At 39.6% G+C, this 21,151-nt stretch overlaps 1 protein-coding gene across 1 annotated transcript in view; it reads right to left on the reverse strand.

The window, feature by feature from the left end:
• Positions 1-433: 433 nt before the first annotated feature.
• Positions 434-21,151, reverse strand: part of LOC134789384 (uncharacterized protein KIAA0930 homolog) — a 77,811-nt gene continuing 57,093 nt past the window's right edge. Inside the window, exons 6-9 of the mRNA XM_063760016.1 lie at positions 6,117-6,362; positions 4,753-4,906; positions 1,322-1,471; positions 434-713 (exon numbers count right to left, since the gene is read on the reverse strand). Of these exons, the coding sequence (XP_063616086.1) occupies positions 673-713; positions 1,322-1,471; positions 4,753-4,906; positions 6,117-6,362 (591 nt within the window). The 3' untranslated portion in view covers positions 434-672. The remainder of the gene's footprint in view (positions 714-1,321; positions 1,472-4,752; positions 4,907-6,116; positions 6,363-21,151) is intronic.

Consider the following 21,151-nt stretch of genomic DNA (forward strand, 5'->3'; position numbering starts at 1 on the left):
AAAAATACCGTACCGACTTAAGGCAAACCTTGTAGTCTAACAATACTTTTTGTAATTATGGTTGGACCTTAAATCGCGTAAAGTGCGGTCTTTACAATGAAAAGAAAGTATCTAAAAAAATAAATTTGTCGCGGTAATATCACAACAATAGTTGAAAAACCTCATTACATTTTTGTTAAATTTTATGAAATATAAGGTACCTGCACCAATGAAGGTCCTTCGTTATTTTTTATTTTACTTATTTTGCGGCCATACATATCGAGATTCGACCCTTATGTTTAATATGAACTTGCAGTTTAGTCTATGGTACAGCCTGGCAAAAAAGAGTAGAAATTAAAAAGTGGCAACACTGTAGTGTTGTCCCTTTCAAATCAATTTATATAAGAGAACGGGACGAGTTACAGTCAAGTATAAAAATATGGATGTAGATAACTAACTCGAAAATATGTCCCATAGTTCTTAATTCGCTGACATAAGAGCTATGGGACATATTTATGAGATGATTTGTGCACCCATATTTTTACACTTGACTGTATCTGCGGACATGGACGCAAAATTTGAACCCATTCACTCTTATAAAAGTACACCTATGATATTTGGAAAGTTATCAAGTTCAAGAACCGGGCCTTCATTGATGCAGGTAACTTAACATCGGTGTCAGTTTCGATCAGTTCAGAACGTCAGGATGGGTTCTTCACGGTGGTCCAAGATATCTGCAAATCAAAACAAACATAGTTACAAAATCATTTCCATTATTATCTATAGCAAATAATTCATTGATTTCAAAACTCTAAGACAAATTCTTGCTTCGAATTTGATGTATTTCCGTATTTAATGCGGTAACTCTGATAGTTTTCATAAGTTGACAATTTAGTTACCATCTTTTTCAGCTATCAAACTTGCAACCAGGGGCAGTATTTTTTCATCAAATTTACAAATCTTATACAGTTAATGAATCTTCGCTTTTTCGGAAAGGCTTAAAATTTATGAAACTGAAATCCGTAGAAATATTATAATATACCTATAGGTCTACCGTTTAGGAGGTCGGTAGGTAATAAGTTAATTATGCTCAGCTACGGATAGGTGGAAGGCTTGGCTTCATCAAGCTGGTTTGTAATATATTAAATCAAAATAGGTATATATGTATACAATTAAATTAGTTTAACTTAGTCCTAAAATTCAGCTACCTTCTGCTGAAAAAATCACCGCGCAACTTCTTTACCAACCGCCGGAGATAAGTGATAAGACCTAATATAGTTTTGGGAGTCTCGGGCGACAAGAAAGTCGATACGACACGTGATAGGGGTTCGTATAGACTGACCCTTGGCGATGCACCACCACGGCAGCGTGACGTAGGTGAGGTAGGCGTGCAGCGGCGCGGACGAGGCGCGCTTGCCCTCCTTCCACAGCGCGAACGTCTGCGTGAAGCCGCGCATCGCCCACAGCGGGTTGTACGCGCCGTCATCCAGCTCTGAGGGACATAACAAATGTTACTGATAGATAATAAATGGAAACATTCACTGCCTCGCGTGAGACTATCTGGAGTTCTGTGATATCCCGCCGCTCTACAGACTTTATCTAGTCCCACGACACCGATATTCGTTATTTGGATTTTGGAATAAGCAATAAGTTGTTGCCCAAAAACACTAATAGGCATTTTGAAAATTTTTCGACAGCATAATAGTCTAGTATCGAAAGAATCGTTAAGTACGTTGTAGATCTCGTTATCCTAATGTAAAATAATTTTAAGAATAAAGGCTTATTACGTCATTCCACAGTACAGGAAATACATCAGGATGCATAGGTATGCTTAAAATCGATCGATATTGTAGAATTCTATTACGACCTCACGACACTGAAAAATCGATCGAACGTCAATAAGAAAACTCACCTGCCGAGACGATCCGTATGGGAAGCTAGCGGTCAACCTACCGTGACTCCGCTTGGGTATGTCGCACCAGTAGTAGATGTCGGTGCCGTCCGGCGTGGTGCGGCGCGGCGGCAGCGGCGCGCGCCGCCACAGCGCGCCCGCCAGCCCGCGCGCGTTCCGCGGCAGCGTCGCGTACCCGCGCGCGTCCGCGCCGCCCTTCTCCCCCGCCACCAGCCGGTACTCGCCGCAGCTCGGCAGCTCCTCCTCCCCGCGCACCGTCACCCGCCCGCCGGGGGGCGCCGGCGCGGGGCCCGCCGCCGGCGCCGCCTCCAGCAGCCAGCCGGCGTCGGCCGCCAGCTCGCAGCCGTCGTCGTCCGGCGTCGCGGGGGGGGCGGGGGGGGCGGAGGCGGCGGCGACGGCGGGCGCGGCGCGGGGCAGCGGGCGGAGCGGCGGCGGCGCGGGCGCGCTGCGGCCGGGGCGGCGGCGCGGCGTGACGGCGCGCAGGCACGCCGGCGAGCGCGCGTCGGCGGCGGCGGCGGCGGCGGCGGCGGCGCGCGGCAGCAGCGCGCCCATGCGCGCCGGCGCCGCGGAGGAAGCCGAGCGCGCTGCACACAACACCGGGTCACACGCCGGGCCCGGGACCGAGCGAATTTTGCTTTCCGACCTGACTTTTCTATTTCGAATTTGCTACGACCTTAATACGCAAAAAACTAGGTATTGGAAATCAATGAAACTTCTCTAAATTACTAGTTATTTTAGTAATGCGTAAATAATTCGTCATCAACTTCGGACATTATGTCAAAAGCGACATTTTTTACATCGTATCTCACGAAACGACTATTTCCAATTATACGTTGAAATTCACCCGATCCCGGACGTCGTTGATTCAGGCTCAGTTAAACTTTTCAATAGCGCCGATTAAAAATCTAGCGTCTACACGTTCCGTTACGGTACGGAACGATCCGGAGCAGTCCGGAAAGGCGCGGCTTCCTCCGAGGGCTGGCGGGTCTACGCAAGCGTTGGCTACGCGTGCATTTCGGTTACCGCAATACCCACTGACGATCGAGATCTATCTCTATTACCCTTGACCGAATGTGAAAGAGATGGCCTTATGATCTTAGTCGCCAGTTGGTATTGTGACTACAATAGTCTACGCGACTACGCTGTGAGTGCCGTGACTTATTAATATAAAGTGGAATACGACAAAAGCGTGCTACAATAATTGCTGTGCAATGTTTTACAATGCGTGCACCAGTTTTGAGGATTTAGGACAGGGGTCACCAATTAATTTCTTCAGGGGTCCGGTTCTTAAAATAAAATTAACATTGCGGTCCGTTTCTCCTTGAGTTTAATTAAATAAGCAAAAAAATAAAATAGGTCGGCGATCCGGATGCGGACCGCGATCCACCATTTGGTGACCCCTGATTTAGGAGCTGAAAAACAGTAGGTAGACGGGTAGGCGGTATTAACTTTAACCCTTTTCTAGACGAAGATTTATTGACCACATACGTTTCAAAATAATATCAACTTTAGGACTACGATCTAAGGTTCGAATTAGATTAGACTTCAATGAAACTTTTTTTGGACTGTTTGGAAAAACATTTTACTTTCTTGCGGACTGGATATGGGTTAATATCGCATTAGAGCAAGTACACGAACATTATCTCGTGTTTGCCTTTGTAAATATGTAATTATTGAAAGAACAAAAACAACCACTAAACAGCACATACACACACACAACTGTTTTGAAGCTACATGAAGGTTAGATAAACGGGTATCGGAAAGGCAGTCAAAATGAATTATTTCCAACTTCACATTGCCGTATCGTTTTGACATGTAGAAAAAAGGAAAAAGTTATTTTTTTTATATGCCTATCCGATCTCCTGTGACAAGACCTAAATATAGTCTAAGATATCGCGATCTACCGCTGAGTATACAGTCAAGTTCACAAACATCTTTACCAGCCAACGTTCCAAAAATATATTACGACTCGAACTTGACACAGAAGAGTTTTATTACTTTACATTTTGATTTATCGGTAGGTATGGACAAGACATCAGTTACTCAGGGGGTCCCTTTGTTTCCCATAAAGTTTTAAGTCATAATGTATTGTTTGTCATATTATCGTTAGTCATAAAACTGAAACCGTTAACATTTCAGGATTTTCATAAGGTTATTCTATAGATAGGTTAGGTTAGGTTTGTTTTATGGCAATCCTGAAAAGTTACGCGTTTCTGAAAAAAAACAATTATGACTAACGAAAATTCGGACAAACAATACATTATGACTTAAAACTATTTGGGAAACAATAGAGACCCGTTACTCAGCGCATGCGTCGAACATAGGAGAGAAGCGACAAAAAAACAATGCGTGCAAAAACTTTTAAAGTTCGTCCAGATCTAGCGAATGCGACCGCAACAGTCATACATACATACTTTTTCCTTGTCCATATTGAATACCTTGACTGTACTATGACATACAGATGTAATGCATAATTGTTTTCCATCGTATTTTCTCGGAAACGTTCGTATTTATCATGCTGCTTCAGTCAACCTGTGCTTTATGTACCGAGACTGACTGAAATAGCAAGACAAGTACGTAATATGTTTCCGTGAAAATACGATGGAAAATAATTACGCACTACATCTGTACATGCCAGCAACTAGTGATAGTTCGCGACTGGCGCATTCGCCAGATCTAGACGTTCATGTTAAAATCCTGAGACTAAAATGTGAACCTTTCATGAACCAAATAAAGTAGCATTTCTTTTGTTTCATTGCTTTTTAAAACAAACGAACTTCGTTCCAATTTACTTATAGAATAAGGTTCAAATTAAAAATATGGAAACTTTATATGGGTCTTGCGAGGTTAAAGCAACGTACCGTCGCGCAGATCCCCGGCCTGCACCTCGGCGAGGCCGGCGACCAGCGAGTCAAGACCCTCGTTCTCGGAGCGGCTCTTATCCTTGCCGTCCTTGGTGCGCCAGCCACCGCGAGAGTAGATGTTCAGGTTGGCGCTGGGGTCGCTTAGACGTCGCTGGAAGTTATATATTATATTTATTTAACTATTTATGGAACGGGTCACTCGCGTTTCGAAGTTGAATATTGATTGACAAGTTTCACTCCATAACAAGAAGCATTATCTAGATAAAACTCCTACTATAAATTAAATAAGTCTCACAAAAGTTTTGTTATTAAAACTCCGTAAGAGCGAAACATGTCGAGAGTTTTAATAAATTTAATATGATTCCCACAAAAGTTATGCTACTAAAATGTCATACGTTATATTGGTTTAAATTTCAATGATCATCATATTATTAATTAAAAAGGGACTTGTGTTTAAAATAAACTTGAAATTACCTCCCAAGTTATGAGAAGAGTGCAAGACTCTTTCTTAAGGACTGCCTAAGCCCTAAAGCAACCCTTCTGTATTAGTAAGAAAGCTAATTACCTCAAGTTCTGAAAACACAGCTGTGTAGCTTAAAACACTAGCACTAGGTATCTACTGCCAAAAAATGCAAATAGAAACTCTTCCTTAACAACAACAACTTTATGTCTGAAAACATCACCCGCACCTACAAGAAAACTATTTGGCCAACCCGCCAGACGATTAGAGAATAGAGATTAACGTTACTAAGGAGCAGATTGCAAACACTGATCGAGATTTACATTAATTTGTTGAAGTGGAGCCAAGTTTCAAAGCCAAATAGTTTTAAAAGTTTTGACTTCGGCTCCGGTTTAAACTAGTTGCCAGGCCTGTACCTTCAGCCTACATACGTTCAAAAGCAGGTCGAGCTGTGTGGCCCGTACGGGCTTAATCGACACTCCTTTGTACTTTTTTGTGCTTTTGGATATAGTTCAACTCCTCCTGTTTACGGGCGGCTGGATCCTACAGGCCTGTAGCATTTGTTTTCTGCTGGAGCTCCTCTGTAGTTCTCCTCGGAAATATCGATTTCTACGTCCATTAACCAAGCGTGTTCCTGTCTTTCTTTCACCCACCTGATAACGATACATGCATGAACAACTCCTTCCAGAAATTAATAGAAGTAGGATTTAACAAACTATCCCACAGATCTATAGCCACGACCTTTCAAAAGTAGGAACGTTCCACGCCTCTAGGGCGAGCCCCTACCTCAACCTAACCTAGTGTCGATCATGAACAGCAGAACAACTCAGGAGATCAGTAGCCCCAAGTATTGAAAGCAGAAGCGTCACTTCCCGCGCCCGTCGGCGGCTGTTTCACTCACCTGATGTCGATACATGAACATCTCCTCTGGATCCTCCTCCCAATCACTGTCCCAGAGATCGGTAGCCGCCAGCCCAGGCTCGGACGTAGGCGTATCAACGCCAGCGCCCCTCGGCCGAGCCACCGCCATCTCGGCATGCCCCTTGCCGTGAGGCCCCTTCATGCGCACGAACTCGCAGCGCGCCGCCGCCCGCCCCAGCAGCCCGAATGACATGCGCTGCGCTACCTTCGTTGATAGCGACGATTGCTGGAATATAGCACAAGTCAATATAAATACGGGAAAAGTAAAAGAACTATCAATTGCTAAAATTCCCAAATCCCATCCAAAACTTAACACGTAAAAAACTGCAAGACTCGCAGCCAAATATATGCTTAAAAAATTGGAAACATATATGGTTGACTGGTTATGTATTGTTAAATAAATTTTAAATAAAAAAAATAAGCCAGTACGAATCGAGTTATAACGTCAGTTGAAAGGAAAAATGTGTAGTAACTAATTAAATGTTAATGGGCTTTGTCATTCGTTGGAATTGGAAAAATAAGACAGGAAACTAATCAGGTCGGTTAATAATAGCTTGATTAAAGCTAGTTATTTTCCTTCTCTCGGATTAAAATCGTTAAATTTACATGGGACTAGCCTACCTCCGAATTAGATATTACTTTAATCTCGATTACTCCGCAACCGCCATAAAATAAACGCTAAGGGCCCAAAATCTCCATATACCTAAAAAGGCGCCATGTGCTTTTCAAGTTATAAAAATTAGTTGCAAAAATTGTTCGCGTCAGAAAAAGTAGGCACCTATAACAGAAAACAAGTGCCTCGTTCTAAAACCTTTTAGTGTTGCCCATGTATATGTAAATTAATAAATATGTCTCACATTTCACGCCACTCCGTCCCGCCGGATTAATGACCGAAATAAATAATCATGCCCCCGGCCGGGTGCTCAACAAGTAGTGGCGCCGTGACGTCGGCTCGTGGGGAGACTGACGAGACTACAGCCTAAATTGTGTACTTTGGAGGCATTTCTGTATTTCATGCAAATGTTTTTTGAATATCAAGTTACCGCCGACTTTTAAGAGCAACAAGAACTTAGCCGCCGTCATACAGTCCCTTTCATTTTAAGTTGAATAAAATTGTAACACTCTGCAGCAAAGTGCAGGAATGTTTTTTCGGCAAGACATTAGGGGCGGCAGCAAGGCGGCAGTCTGGTTGCTGAGAAAGGAACGGCTAGTAGTTACTACAGGGCCTGGGGCCTAGGGCAGCCAAGACTGCAAATCCACCACTGCTCGAACCTTGAGGCCTTCGCAGTATCGTCCAGGATTCGATTCACCTTTTTGAATCGTTCTCTACACTCGCAACAGTTTTTACGAGCAAATTCGCTCTGGTTTCAAATTTAAATACAGCACGAAGGGAGAGACAAACAGCAACTTTGCTCCCTTGTACCTATATATAACAAATAATTACTAGGGGCACATTAATTATTTAGATCACATTAAACAGATGATAAATAGCATTATGTAAATACGTCTCGAAAATTTTGTTATCTGTCACCTTAATTAAAAAGGGAGTGGTCGGGAGAAGACCAGGAATACTAAATTGTTTATGGGAGTTTTGTTGTTGATTGGACCGATCTTATTGGAGCATAAAGGGCATGAAGCCATGTAAGGTTTAATTATAGTGTTGGCCTGTTGACTGGGTAGCGGCTACACCACCATAGACCACAGCCCGCGGACACGCCATACAAGCTATCGTAATCGTTTTAGTGTCTGTATATTTACGCATCTATGTGTGTATAAGTTCCTTAGGATAGTCAGTAGTTCAGATCTTGGCGTTAACAATCGCCACGTCGTTCAAGAAAACGTTAATCGAACTGAGATTCTGACAATCTGTAGCCAGTCAGTAATATTTTGAAGCAGATACGAGCGATATTCCAATTTTTTTCCATTTTTTCCTTTAATGTAAAATTAGGTAGTAAAATTATTACTTATTCTGTAACACTACTCAACAACAGTCATAAGTTGCATCATCGATAGACGGTGTGGGAAGAGGGTTGTCGAAACCCTAGCTAGACCGCCCTAGTTTTGCGTGCGATGGTAGAGTCCACCCAGTTAATTGACAATAGACTGGATCAGGGGTTCCCAAACTGTGCGCCGCGGCGCCCTGACGCTCCGTAGACAGTAAAGCAATCCTCCACCCTCATCTACATTGTGACTCTCAAAAACTTATTTTTGTAACTCTAGATTCAAATAGTAGCCCAATTTATTTGATTAGCCTGTATAGGCGGTTAGGCCGCAGACTTGCCGCTCGCACCCCCGCCGTTCGCGTGCGTCCAGACTGCGGCCTTAGTAAAACCTACACCCAACCAAACCAACCTACATTATCGGACATATATCAAAAGTATCGATAACTATTGATAATTATTTCATATTGATTACGTCACATATTTTGATTAGATAATACAGACCACTTAAAAAGTCAATGATCAAAGGTAGTTATGTAATATGTATGTATGCGGTCCAGATACCCAAGTAACACAAAAGTAGCTGAATATTGTTTGAATAATAGAGCATTCCGTACTGTATGCTGATTAAGGTAGCTGTATAACGTCTGTATAAGCGCTTATACAGACGTTATACAGAAGGTTTGGGCGCAAAGTGGGCTAGCCCACGCCGCTTATTACTGAATAACAGTAATGTAATAGCTGTATAAGTGTGTGCCCACACATTGAATCGCTGAATAACACTTGTATAGAGGCTGTCAAAAGCTTCTATACCGCTTTTAAAGCAAAGTTATCCAGCTTTGTATAAAATGACTCAGTTAGTCACACGTTATGCAGCTTTTGGTTCAAAAGTGCATTGTTACAGAAAATATATTCAGCTATTTGTGTATGATTTGTCTTCCATTTTAATTTGTGAACTCGTGTCAAAGTGTAGTGTCTGAAGTGAATACAAAATAAGGAGGACATTACCCATATATTGATTTGATGTTTACATAACATCAATTTCATTGCGCATGCGAGTTTACTGTTAATATATATATATATATATATATATATATATATATATATATATATATATATATATATACATTTTATTTAAAATTTTAAAGCGCCGCGTAAATAATGCACTGTTTAGAAAGTAAATATAGAAAATGTAGTACTCCACTTTTAAATTTGTAATTTTTTTGCGGTGTTTAGATGTTTTAGTGATAGAAAATGTACTTTAACAAGTTATGCTACGATAAAACTAGTTTTATAAATGAATATAAATGGGTTTTTCAGTTCATTTTAAATTCCTATATATTTTAGAGGTTAGAATATGAGCAACCGTAATGGCGTCCGACTGTGCTGAATATAAGCTGCTGCCACAGCTATTATGTGCTAAATTTCTGAATAGGCATTCACATTATTCGCGTTACTAAGTTATATGTTAGATAATAATGGTTTTAGAACAACAAGTTTTGAATAACATCAACAGCTTCCAGTAATAGCGTCCACCTTTATTCAAAAACTAGCATTAAAACAGAAACTGCAACCGCTTTTATACAGTTGAAAGTCTTCACCGACGCTTCTTTTCAGCATTTAGTAGCCACTATCACATTTTTCTTAATATTGTCTGCTTAATATCTCACGACACAAAATATATACAGCTAATTGCTGCTAATGCTGCTATTATGCAGCTTTTAGTAACCACAAATGCTTTAAGCTGAATAATGTCTGACTAACTGTGTAAGAAATAAGTATTATTCAGCTTTAATATGCAAAACCGATACTATGCAAAATTTATTCAGCATTTAGACCCCACTAGGCCCACATATTTTCTTATTCCGAATTTAGTAATTTCCACCGCTTATACACAAAATTTATGCAATCTTAATTTGAATAAGATGATAATTTTACTCTATTATCCTGCTTGTGTGTTACTTGGGTACTATCAGTGAGAATAAGATGGATGGATAATAATGTCATTTCATTTAATTCCAATCACTAACACTCAAAAGCAACGTCATTAATTTATTTCAATTGAAATTTTGGGATATGACGACCGGTCTGGCCTAGTGGGTAGTGACCCCTCCTGCGAAGCCGATGGTCCTGTGTTCGAATACTGGTATATAAGGGCATTTATTTGTGTGATGAATACAGATATTTGTTCCTGAGTCATGGGTGTTTTCTATGTATATAATAAGTATGTATGTATGTATAAACTCTTTATTGTACAAAACACAAATTTATGGCACAGGATAGGCAGTACAAAGGCGACCCAAGTAACATTTTAGTCCTATAATTTTAGTTTTTATCGCTAAAAGCTTGTATAGACGTCGTATTAACACATTCAGGGCCAAGAACCCGACTGCCGGGTACACTGTTCGTAGCGACTACGCGCTACATACGGCGAAACCGTGGCTACGCGCTACGAGCGTAACCCGTAGCACTTAATGGCAATGAATGTGTTAAGGTTTCATAGGTGACCACCTGTCGTATAAAAGCGCTTGGCAACACCTTTTTGCTCTATAGGCTTATACAGCTAATATTTTCTATAAGCAATTGATGTAAAGGTTTATTTCATCATTTTATAGAGCCGTTATAGGCGTGTACTATAACAGGTTCAAATATAACCACTATAGAGCAATATTACTGTATAATAGTATTTGGAATCACTTTTATGCAACTAATTTGCGCTATTAAGGTTCCCTGCCAAGCCGCTATAGTTTTGTGTTTTAACAGTGACAAAAACCCAACTATACAACGATTTTAGGATATAGTGGCTTTAGAGATCACTGCTATAGTACATAATACTTTAGTAGTTTGCGCTATTAAGGTTCCCTGCAAGCCGCTATAGTTTTGTGTTTTAACAGTGACAAAAACCCAACTATACAACGATTTTAGGATATAGTGGCTTTAGAGATCACTGCTATAGTACCTAATACTTTAGTAGTTTGCGCTATTAAGGTTCCCTGCAAGCCGCTATAGTTTTGTGTATAAACAGTGACAAAAACCCAAGTATACAACGATTATAGGATATAGTGGCTTTAGAGATCACTGCTATAGTACATAATACTTTAGTAGTTTGCGCTATTAAGGTTCCCTGCTAGCCGCTATAGTTTTGTGTTCTAACAGTGACAAAAACCCAGCTATACAACGATTTCAGGATATAGTGGCTTTAGAGATCACTGCTATAGTACATAATACTTTAGTAGTCATATGAACACTATTACAGAACTGTTTTGCTCTATAGTAGCGTTTTTGGGACATATTTATAGCGTTAAAAAGCGCTTTAGTAGTTTTTAAATCCCTATTATATCTCATCGCTGTAAACGTCACAATGACTCTTTTATATCACAAAACTGTTGTATAGTGGTTTTGTTTTTTCTTTTAAAAGACAACAGCGTTATAGTTGAGTTTTTATGTCTTTTATAAACCGAGTTGTTACATAAAGGTAGAAAACGACTACTTGTAAATGATAAATTTGATCTGTAATGGCTACTTATATCTTGCATATATAAGTTCAGGCCTAAGCCACATAATGTGGTTCCGTACAAAATATTTTCATATTTTAATGAATTGATAAAAAAGACCCCAGTGATATTAGTGACTGTAGGTGAGATTTATCATCAATGATTTAATACAAGCATAAAATCGTGACGGTTTAGATATTTATCGACATCCATTGTTAGCACATTTTTTTTACCAATCACACTGAAAAAGGAAATAACAGTAATAACTACATCTAAATTAAAAAAAATCCTATATCTTTCTAAAGAGTTTGTAGGTGTAACTGGGTCACAGCAAAATTCTTTTGGAACCCTAATTTTAATCATGATGGCGGTGAATATTTCGTCGTAAGTTCTATAGTTAGCCTATAAAAGCGTCGGATTTACTTCTTGGCTGTATAGTAGTAACTATGGTGAATATCATAATATTTTATTAAATTATTTTATTAAAAACATAAATAAATCGAGGGGGCATTTAAAATTCCTCATTAAACTAATACTATTCTAACAGTAAAACTTCCGTCCCATATACTTTTTGCACTAAGGACCGAATTATTCGACATCTAAATGGCGCATATTAATATAAAGTCTTTACTTATCACCATTTTACTTAGTACCGTTTATGTGAAGTAAACACACAGCAAAACCACTCACAACAGTTGATGGAAAACTTGATAGCAAATTTCGTAGTAAAGGAACTACGAATTCAACAATAGTATAAAAAACCGGGCAAGTGCGAGTCGGACTCGCGCACGAAGGGTTCCGTACCATAATGCAAAAAAAAAACAAAAAAAAAGCAAAAAAAAAAAACGGTCACCCATCCAAATACTGACCACTCCCGACGTTGCTTAACTTTGGTCAAAAATCACGTTTGTTGTATGGGAGCCCCATTTAAATCTTTATTTTATTCTGTTTTTAGTATTTGTTGTTATAGCGGCAACAGAAATACATCATCTGTGAAAATTTCAACTGTCTAGCTATCACGGTTCGTGAGATACAGCCTGGTGACAGACGGACGGACGGACGGACGGACAGCGAAGTCTTAGTAATAGGGTCCCGTTTTACCCTTTGGGTACGGAACCCTAAAAAGCACTATAATACAATTTCAAATACTACTATAGTATAAAACAAGCACTATAATGGAATCTCAAATGCCACTATAGTATAAATTAACACTATAATGGCGTTACTGACAACAAATTAGCACAAAAGTGATCATCACATCACTTTTATAGACCTAAAACGTCACGACTGACACTGCTACAGGTCTACTATATCACTGAATGGCACATAAGATGCGCCATTTCGGCTTTATACAATCTTGTTTGGTCTTTTATAGGACCTTAGGTGGTATTTGGGAAACGTTCTATCGACTACTGTAGAACCACAAATTGTTACTTGGGGAACTTATCCCTTTAAGGGATTTCTTCCAGTTAACCTTTGAGTAGATGAGAATTGATGAAGAACGGTAGACAAATATAGCACTGAGTACAATAGACTAGAGGAAAGTCAATAAAATTATAAAATAGGACAAAAATAAATAATTATAGGATAAAAAAATTAGAACAGTGTAACAAATATATAGAATACCTACGTTAAATATAATAAATATATAATATATCTATAGTCACGAACAAGTTAATTCCGGTCCGATAACCACAGCTTTTTTAACTGCCCCTTAAGCGACGCAACGGCCTGCGATTGCCTTAAGGAGGGAGGCAACTCATTCCAAAGTTGAACAGCTCGTACCGCAAAAGATTTACCATACGCACAAGATTTGTGATGAGGTGTTGCCAGTTGTATTTATATATCGTCGCCTAGTACCCATAGTACAAGCTATGCTTAGTTTGGGGCGGTCGATCAGTGTAAGATGTCCAAAATATATATTTATTTATTTAAATTGGAACAAAAACGCCTGTTTTGACCACCATAACCTATTAGATTAGCGTAACTATAAGATCTTTCATCTTGAGAATGTTATAGTAATGGTGAAACCCATGTAGTCGAAGTAAATTGACCAATACAACTGTCTATTTAGTGTCTGGGATAACAACATAACTTACGTATAAAGTTAAACGAGTAGCACAAGCAAGTCGCCCTATTCCCTAAATCCCTATATAACAGAGCGTCGCCGTCGCGTGGGCGACATGACGTCAGCCTCTCTGTCGTTACTTTCCCCCTTCCTTCGGGCTGGGTGACGGTCACGCGTTAACCTTATTCGCGTTATATTAGTGTCCGACTGAAGTTTTGATTTTGGTTTCGGCATAAAAATGTTTCAGCCGAAGCTTCCGTGTCAGCCAAAAAAACTTCCGAACCTTTCAGCGATGCCGAAACTGTGTTTCAGCCGAAGGTTCCGTTTCGGCCCAAAAAACTGCCAAACCTTTCAGCGACGCCGAAACTGTATTTTCAGTAGTGTACGGCCGAAGTTTTGGTTTCGGTTTCGGCATAAAAATCATGTTTATTAGAGCCGAAATTAGAGCAAAACCGAACCTTCGGTTTTCGGTTGGACACTAGTTAGGTAGGTAGGTATATGTCGTCAGGACGGGGTAGATGCACCTCATTGTACGCGCGAATACCGTCTAAGTAGGTATGTGCACAAAATTAGACTAGTAGCTTCGTGAGCTGTAGTAGACCTCGTAAGTCAGTCTCTGCATAGCTAAAAATTTAATAAATGTATGGCTCCGACATAAAAAAAAACTGGAAACGGAAATAACCAAAAAACATTTTTTTTCATCAAAATTTCATGTAAATAATTAGTTAAGGAAATACGACCTGTAGAGAAGAACCGTCGGACAGACATACGAAAGCTCGCGCTTCGTGCTCGCTCGTTCAATAACATATACCTAATGAAAAGCTTACAGAGCCTAACAAGAAAAAAAAGTATTTTTCCCATATTTTTACATAGAATACAAAAAAAGCGCCATGGCAAAGCTAGATTCCCGGATATAACATCTTTGTATTAATTAAATTCCCGAGTGAACACAATTTCAAAATGCGGCAGAGAGCGGGTGCTCGTCTCAAGACGCCTATCAAGCTTGCCTGTTGTCTTAAAGAACTGGAGCGAAGTCATCGACACATTTTGTTGAGAGGTACAGATAGAGCACGCCCTGGGCTGACCCAGAATATAAGCACTACCACAGAATAAATAATAGTACTAGGTACAGAAGGTTCACTCTCTTGTAGCGACGCGACGCGGCGAAACCGCGGAGTGAGCCACGCTTGGCACTACCTAACCCATAAAGCTTTTTGTCGCAGCAGCTTCTAATATAAGTGTAACCGCAATCTCAATAATAAATACACGTATTTGGAGATCAGACTTGCTAGCTACTCTTAGGGCCACTTGCACCATTCACTAACCCGGGGGTTAGCCGGTTAAACCTGGAGTTACCATGGTTACCAGTAAAAATTGACACTGGATTCCCGGATTAACCGGATAACCCCGGGTTAGTGGGATGGTGCAAGTGGCGCTTAAGAATCTACAGTTGAAGTAACGCTGCCATTTTAAGACCATTCTAGCAAGTTGTTTTAAAACGCGCAAAACTTATTGGCTGATGACGATTATATTTTTCTCATACAAGCAATGATAAACGATCAACGCATTTTGATTCTGATCAAGGACTTGCGACAATTAGTCCAACATTGAGAGGCCACCGATGACTAATTCGCAAAAGATATCAACTCGACAATGAACTCGTCTTCAGCATAACTTGACTTCTGTTATCTAAATAACGGGATTCCCTCTGGTCGCATAACTACTATTGAAATATTTTCGATTGTTTATTATGATAATAAATAAATAAAATGATTTATACCGATATGCATATTATGTGCGCGGGGTTCACCTCAAAGATCGGCTACAACGTAGCCGCGCGCTACGTCAGCCTTATTCGGGCGCACGAGCGCCGAGGCGCCGAGCTAGATAACTAGGAGTTGAAGTGGTCGCCATGGTCGAAATCGGCCGGAATGATCATCATCATCATCACATGACAAGTGGGAAGTATTCGTTTGAATATTATGGCTACAAAGTATGTCATTAAACATATGACATTTAATTAATCTGCATTGATGACTGATGAGTATGACACAAGGCAGTATGTAAATCAATAATATGATTTCAAACTGTTTGCAACCCAATATGTATCCCTTAATAACTATATTACTATATATATACTTTATCGACATTCAAATTAAATATACATACATAACTACGACTTGGAGTTCGAGATTGTTGCTGTAGTCGAATGCTCCTGATATTCACTTAACATCATAAATGCTAATATATCTTAGACGTGCTCCATCAATCATGTACCCAAAGGGTCGTTATAGTCTTTTGACACACGGGAAGACTTAGCGAGGGAGCGTAGAAGTTCGAAAGAGCTAAGGCGCCCATGACATGGACTGATGCGGTCCAAAAAGTCCCTAGTCTATACAAAAGGCTGAGCCTCAAGATCGTACTGCCTACAGAACAGTGGCGAATGGAGTTACCCACTAGTCTAGTCCGTCAGAAATTAGGTTACCCAAGAAGAATCTAAATTCACACTTATTGGTTCAGCCGAAACGGCAAGCGGTGTGAACTTGTGAATCGCAGTCGCCGGCGCAGCGTTTAATTGCGCTGATTGGCGGGCCGATGCTCATGCGCCACAAACTATGTTAGACTAGGTATGTTAATTCATCATGAAGCGTTTACTATAGTTCGTTTTTTTTAGCATTAGAAAGAACTTGAAAGAAGGTAAGCGATCTTGACATGTCTTTTAATTGAAAAACGCTTTAAAAAAATCAGTAACTATTACTTATAAAGCAGAAGAATATAAATGATCGTATTAGATTCATAATTGTTACATATTTGCCGTGACTTATTTTTAAAACGTGTTTATCAATAAAAAGACACATCAAGATTGTTTACCTTATTTCTAATGCTAAAAAAAAACGAACTAAAGGAGGTCGTGAATTTTTTTTTTTCATTTCGAGGGGGTCGCGTCATGAGAATGTATCTTCTTTTCTTCTTCCATCATGAATCCAGAAATCTCTTGACGCCCGTAGTATCCTCATGACTGAAGGTCGTGACCACTATTAACCGCTCTATATTGTAGTACCTATATTCCTTCATGGCCGATTTATTAGGTACCTTCCTAAAAAAATAATAATTTTATTTCTGACATAGATCCATAGTCGTTAGTTACATTTAACTTATAAAATAGTGCTAATGGAGCTCTGGAGAATATATAATTGTATATGTATACGGCTTTAAATGAACTAGCTGTTATTATTAGCTGTTTCTATTATTAAACTGCCCCGCCACATGATCTTTTCCTTCTTCGAATATTTTCAGTACCTAATAATTACTTCAAACCATTTACATTGGAATTTGTATATGCGCTACTAACGTAAACAAACAATTACCTGTTGTAACATGCATAAGCAAACAGTTTATGTTTGTTTGTATGTCAACAACGTCTATCATATGGGGCGGTAATCGAACATGCCCCAAATGTTTACGTAAGATAGTTTCATATAGTATAGTACATTACAGTTTAATAGACCAATACTCACGTTATCAACACAAATGATATACATGTAAAAAAATAGTTTTCACACCGATATCGTTTCCCCTTTTAAATAATATACTTACAAAATAATCATATAATATGGAGTATTACTGCAATGTTCTGCCGCCAGAGTGCAGCACTAATTTGTTTAGTAAACCATAGAGTAACTTATATATACTAGGCCTTAAACAGTTTTTTGACAAGTTTTCACTATGACATTGATGCACCAAGGCGGTTTGTTTACAGGTGGCCTACCGCGAAACGCGACAATCGGGATTTCTATCTCTACCTCTCTATCGGTAGAATAAACAAGAGTGATAGAGAGACAGAAACCGAACTTTCGATTGTCGTGTTTCGCGGTAGGCCATGTGATTGACGTGACGTGTGATGTGTCATTGATGATGCCAATGAGGTTTGTTTACTGTATGTGCTAATGGTGCCACCTACGCAGAGCTTTGCCTAATATTCCCTATTCTAACTATTTACCGCAACAGATCAAGTACTTTTAAAAATAATGCTGTTTTAGTTACCTACTTTTATAAAATTAAATCATCTACGAGCTAACATAATAGATAATTTTATGATGCTTTACTTCCTAATTGGTCAACAACCTTATCACCAGGTTGTATTTTGGTCACTAGGGTAATCTACAGGACATAATGACAAGGTCAACATGTTTTTGCAATGTTTTGACGCAGACATATATTCATATATTCTCATTTCCCAATTGTAATACCTGTGGGTATCCATCAAGTAGCTCCTGGTAGGACATAACGGTACATTTTATTACAAGTGTACTAAGTACACTTGACTATGTTACGTAAGAAATAAAGGCGCACTGGCCGGAGTGTACAACGACCATTAATGAGATTAGGCTAGGTTCATGGAAACACTCAGTTATGGCGGCGACAGAACCCTGACTACTCACGCGATGTTGCCAATGCCACGTCCTGTTCATGATTTTATTACAAGAAGATTCTACTCTTGCCAGGTGTAATTAATAAATAAATATTACATAAATCGACCGTCAAATAGTAAGCTAAATAATGCTTGTGTCGTGTACACTAGACGACGAGGTTTAAAGATAAACAATAGAGTGAAAAATTATGCTTTTTTGAAGTGAAAAGTTCTTTAGCGGCGCTGAGCACTTGTTGAGGTGGGGAAGAAATGATAAACTCGAGACAGCGTAACGTGTAACGCGTAACGCGTAACGCGCTGACGTCATGTGTGACGGACAATGTTTTTCACCAAAGAACTTTAGTCATATCATAACGTATCATAATCAGGTCAATTATTTAAAACTGGACTTTTATATTAAGCAATAAAGCTCAATGTTCTAATCTAGTACGGGCTGAAATACGAGGATCTCACAGTTACATAACTTTATATCACTCCAATATAATTCAATAAAGCTACATCTTGATGAAATCGCTAATAAAAGTGAACTCTAGTACTGGTGAATAAAACTCAAAATATCATGACCAAATATATTTAGATGCGAGGTCTGCAAGGTAACTTTACAATTTCTATTCGAATTTTAAGCAATTAACGCTACAAATTTAAGTACGTCTACCATCAGTTTTGACATTGACGTATACGCTCACGTCTACGTAACTTACTTTCTATGCATCTCGCTCGTACTCGCATATTAGTGCAAGCGAGATGTACAGAAAGTAAATTACGTAGACGAGAGCGTTATGTCAATGTGAAAACTGGTGGTAGACGTAAAGCTCACTGGCCAGCAATTTCGGAACTAAAGTTTTTCAATAGAAAGGAGGATGGGTCAATTATACATAGTGCTGCAGACATTTTGGACTAGTCATTGAGTTTTCACTTCTGTCGGCACTCCCGGAGTGCAACCCGTTGTTTTTTTTTTACTATATTTTCAATCGACAATTCATAGAGAGTAGTTATTTTGACAAGTTTGGTAAATTATAGCCTATTGTAAACAGTGCGGACTTGCAAATGTTTTCCTAAATGCCGTCACAATATTTGCATGGTCATATGACTAATTCACGAACTGGCGAGGATATACTAATTTGGCATTACTTTACTGTGAAGGTTGGTCGTAATCATTAGTTTCTGTTTTAATTACTTCCGATAGCTAATCTATAAAGAGTCCCACAGATTACCAGTTCGCCGGACGATATCAGCCTGTCAGTTAAACGCAAAAGGTGAGACAGTTCCGAATAACTGACAGGCTGATATCGTCCGGCGAACTGGTAATCTGTGGGTCCCTTTAGAACGAGCGATATTTGTTTAAAGGCGTGTTCTACAAAACTTGAAACTTACCACTAATAGTGGCTTACTAGGGTAAAATTGGACTAGCTTCACGTCATACTCGGTAAAGTTAGTTTTCTCAATGTTTTCGGCACATCTGATGTTGTGCTCGAAGTGCGGTTGGCAAGTTATCGAGTTTAAAACGAGTTAGTGCATGTATCGATGTTTCTGAGCTTAAACCGGGAACAGCGCGGGTTATCGTGCTTCCTGCATGGGTATGTACAGTCTGCACAGATAGTTGAAGCCCAACACCTCCCCCCACCCCCCTTTCGCATCCAAGTTTATTTGCGGAGAGCCAACTATGTCTGCAACTAAATGTACCTTACTCAGCAATATTCCGATTAGCACGTCAGTCGTCACATCAGTGCTTCATACTTATAAGTAGGTATAGTAATACTGTATAGTCTGTACTTTTCACGTATCAACATGATAAATTCAGGCTTTAAGGTATTATGTTTTGAGGAACCATAAAATGACTAGGCTTTATTTTTCGCTGACAGCATTACCTCGGTACTTAATTAATACAAATTCAAACGGCTAAGTTAGTCTGTCACAGACAACACAAATTAAGTAATTAAATGCCTCAATAAATTGCTGCTTGTCCGAGCTTCAAATAACATTACTGAAACGAGTGACACGATTAATCTTGTTGGATTAGGTACAACGACTGTTAATGATAATAATGTAATAATTTGATGAGGGCTATTAGTAATTTTATAACGACAGAAAGGCAAAGGCAGACTAACTTTGACGCCACAGATACTTACAACTATGCTTAAAAACATATATTTGCCCCGGCTGGTATTCAAATATAGGTGGCCGCAAAGTGCACACAAGCATAGCCTTATCGTATACATATAAGAGCATGTATTTATGTATTTATGTCAGAATAAAGCTCGGCACACACTTATCCCACGTACGCAACGTATGCAATGCATTATGACATCTGAACCCTGAAATTTGTACGCATAGAAACATACTTGTCATACGCAACGCAACGCATGACAAGTACGTTTCTAATAGTGTCCGACCGAAGGTTCGGTTTCGGTTTCGGTTTCGGCCAGTTTCGGCCAAAAAATCATGTTTCGGCTGTAGTTTCGGTTTCGGCCAAAAAACGGCCGAACCTTTCGGCCGGGCCGAAACTTACGAAATGGTACTTCGTACTATGAAACTAAACTATGTGACAAAGACCAAAAGTTGGGGAATAAGTAGGACAACAATATTAATATGTACCTACATATACTGATTCATGTATAGGTATAGAAATTAATTGGTTAATTATTATTATTAATTGTATAAAACACAATTCCACTAATGAGGGCGCCACTAGACGGTCGACGCAGTCTTAAGAGGCTGTTAATACCTATATCGCGCACACTGTCTAATTGTATCGGAGTAAATGAGATAGCACTGTCGCATGTTACTGGGCCTGGGCAAAGGAATAATAAGAAAACTCATCATCTTCCTCGCGTAATCCCGGAATTTTTGCCACGGCTCATGGGAGCCTGGGGTCAAATTGACAACTAATCCCAAGAATTGGCGTATGCACTAGCACCCAGAGAGTAAACTAGGCCTTATCGGGACTAGTCCGGCTTCCTCACGATTTTTTTCCTTCACCGAAAAGAAAATAGTAAATATCAAATGATATTTCGTATATAACTTTCGAAAAACTTATTGGTACGAGCCGGGGTTTGTACCTGCGACCTTCGGATTAAAAGT

Source organism: Cydia splendana, chromosome 3 (assembly GCF_910591565.1).
Source record: "Cydia splendana chromosome 3, ilCydSple1.2, whole genome shotgun sequence".
Classification (NCBI taxonomy): domain Eukaryota; kingdom Metazoa; phylum Arthropoda; class Insecta; order Lepidoptera; family Tortricidae; genus Cydia; species Cydia splendana.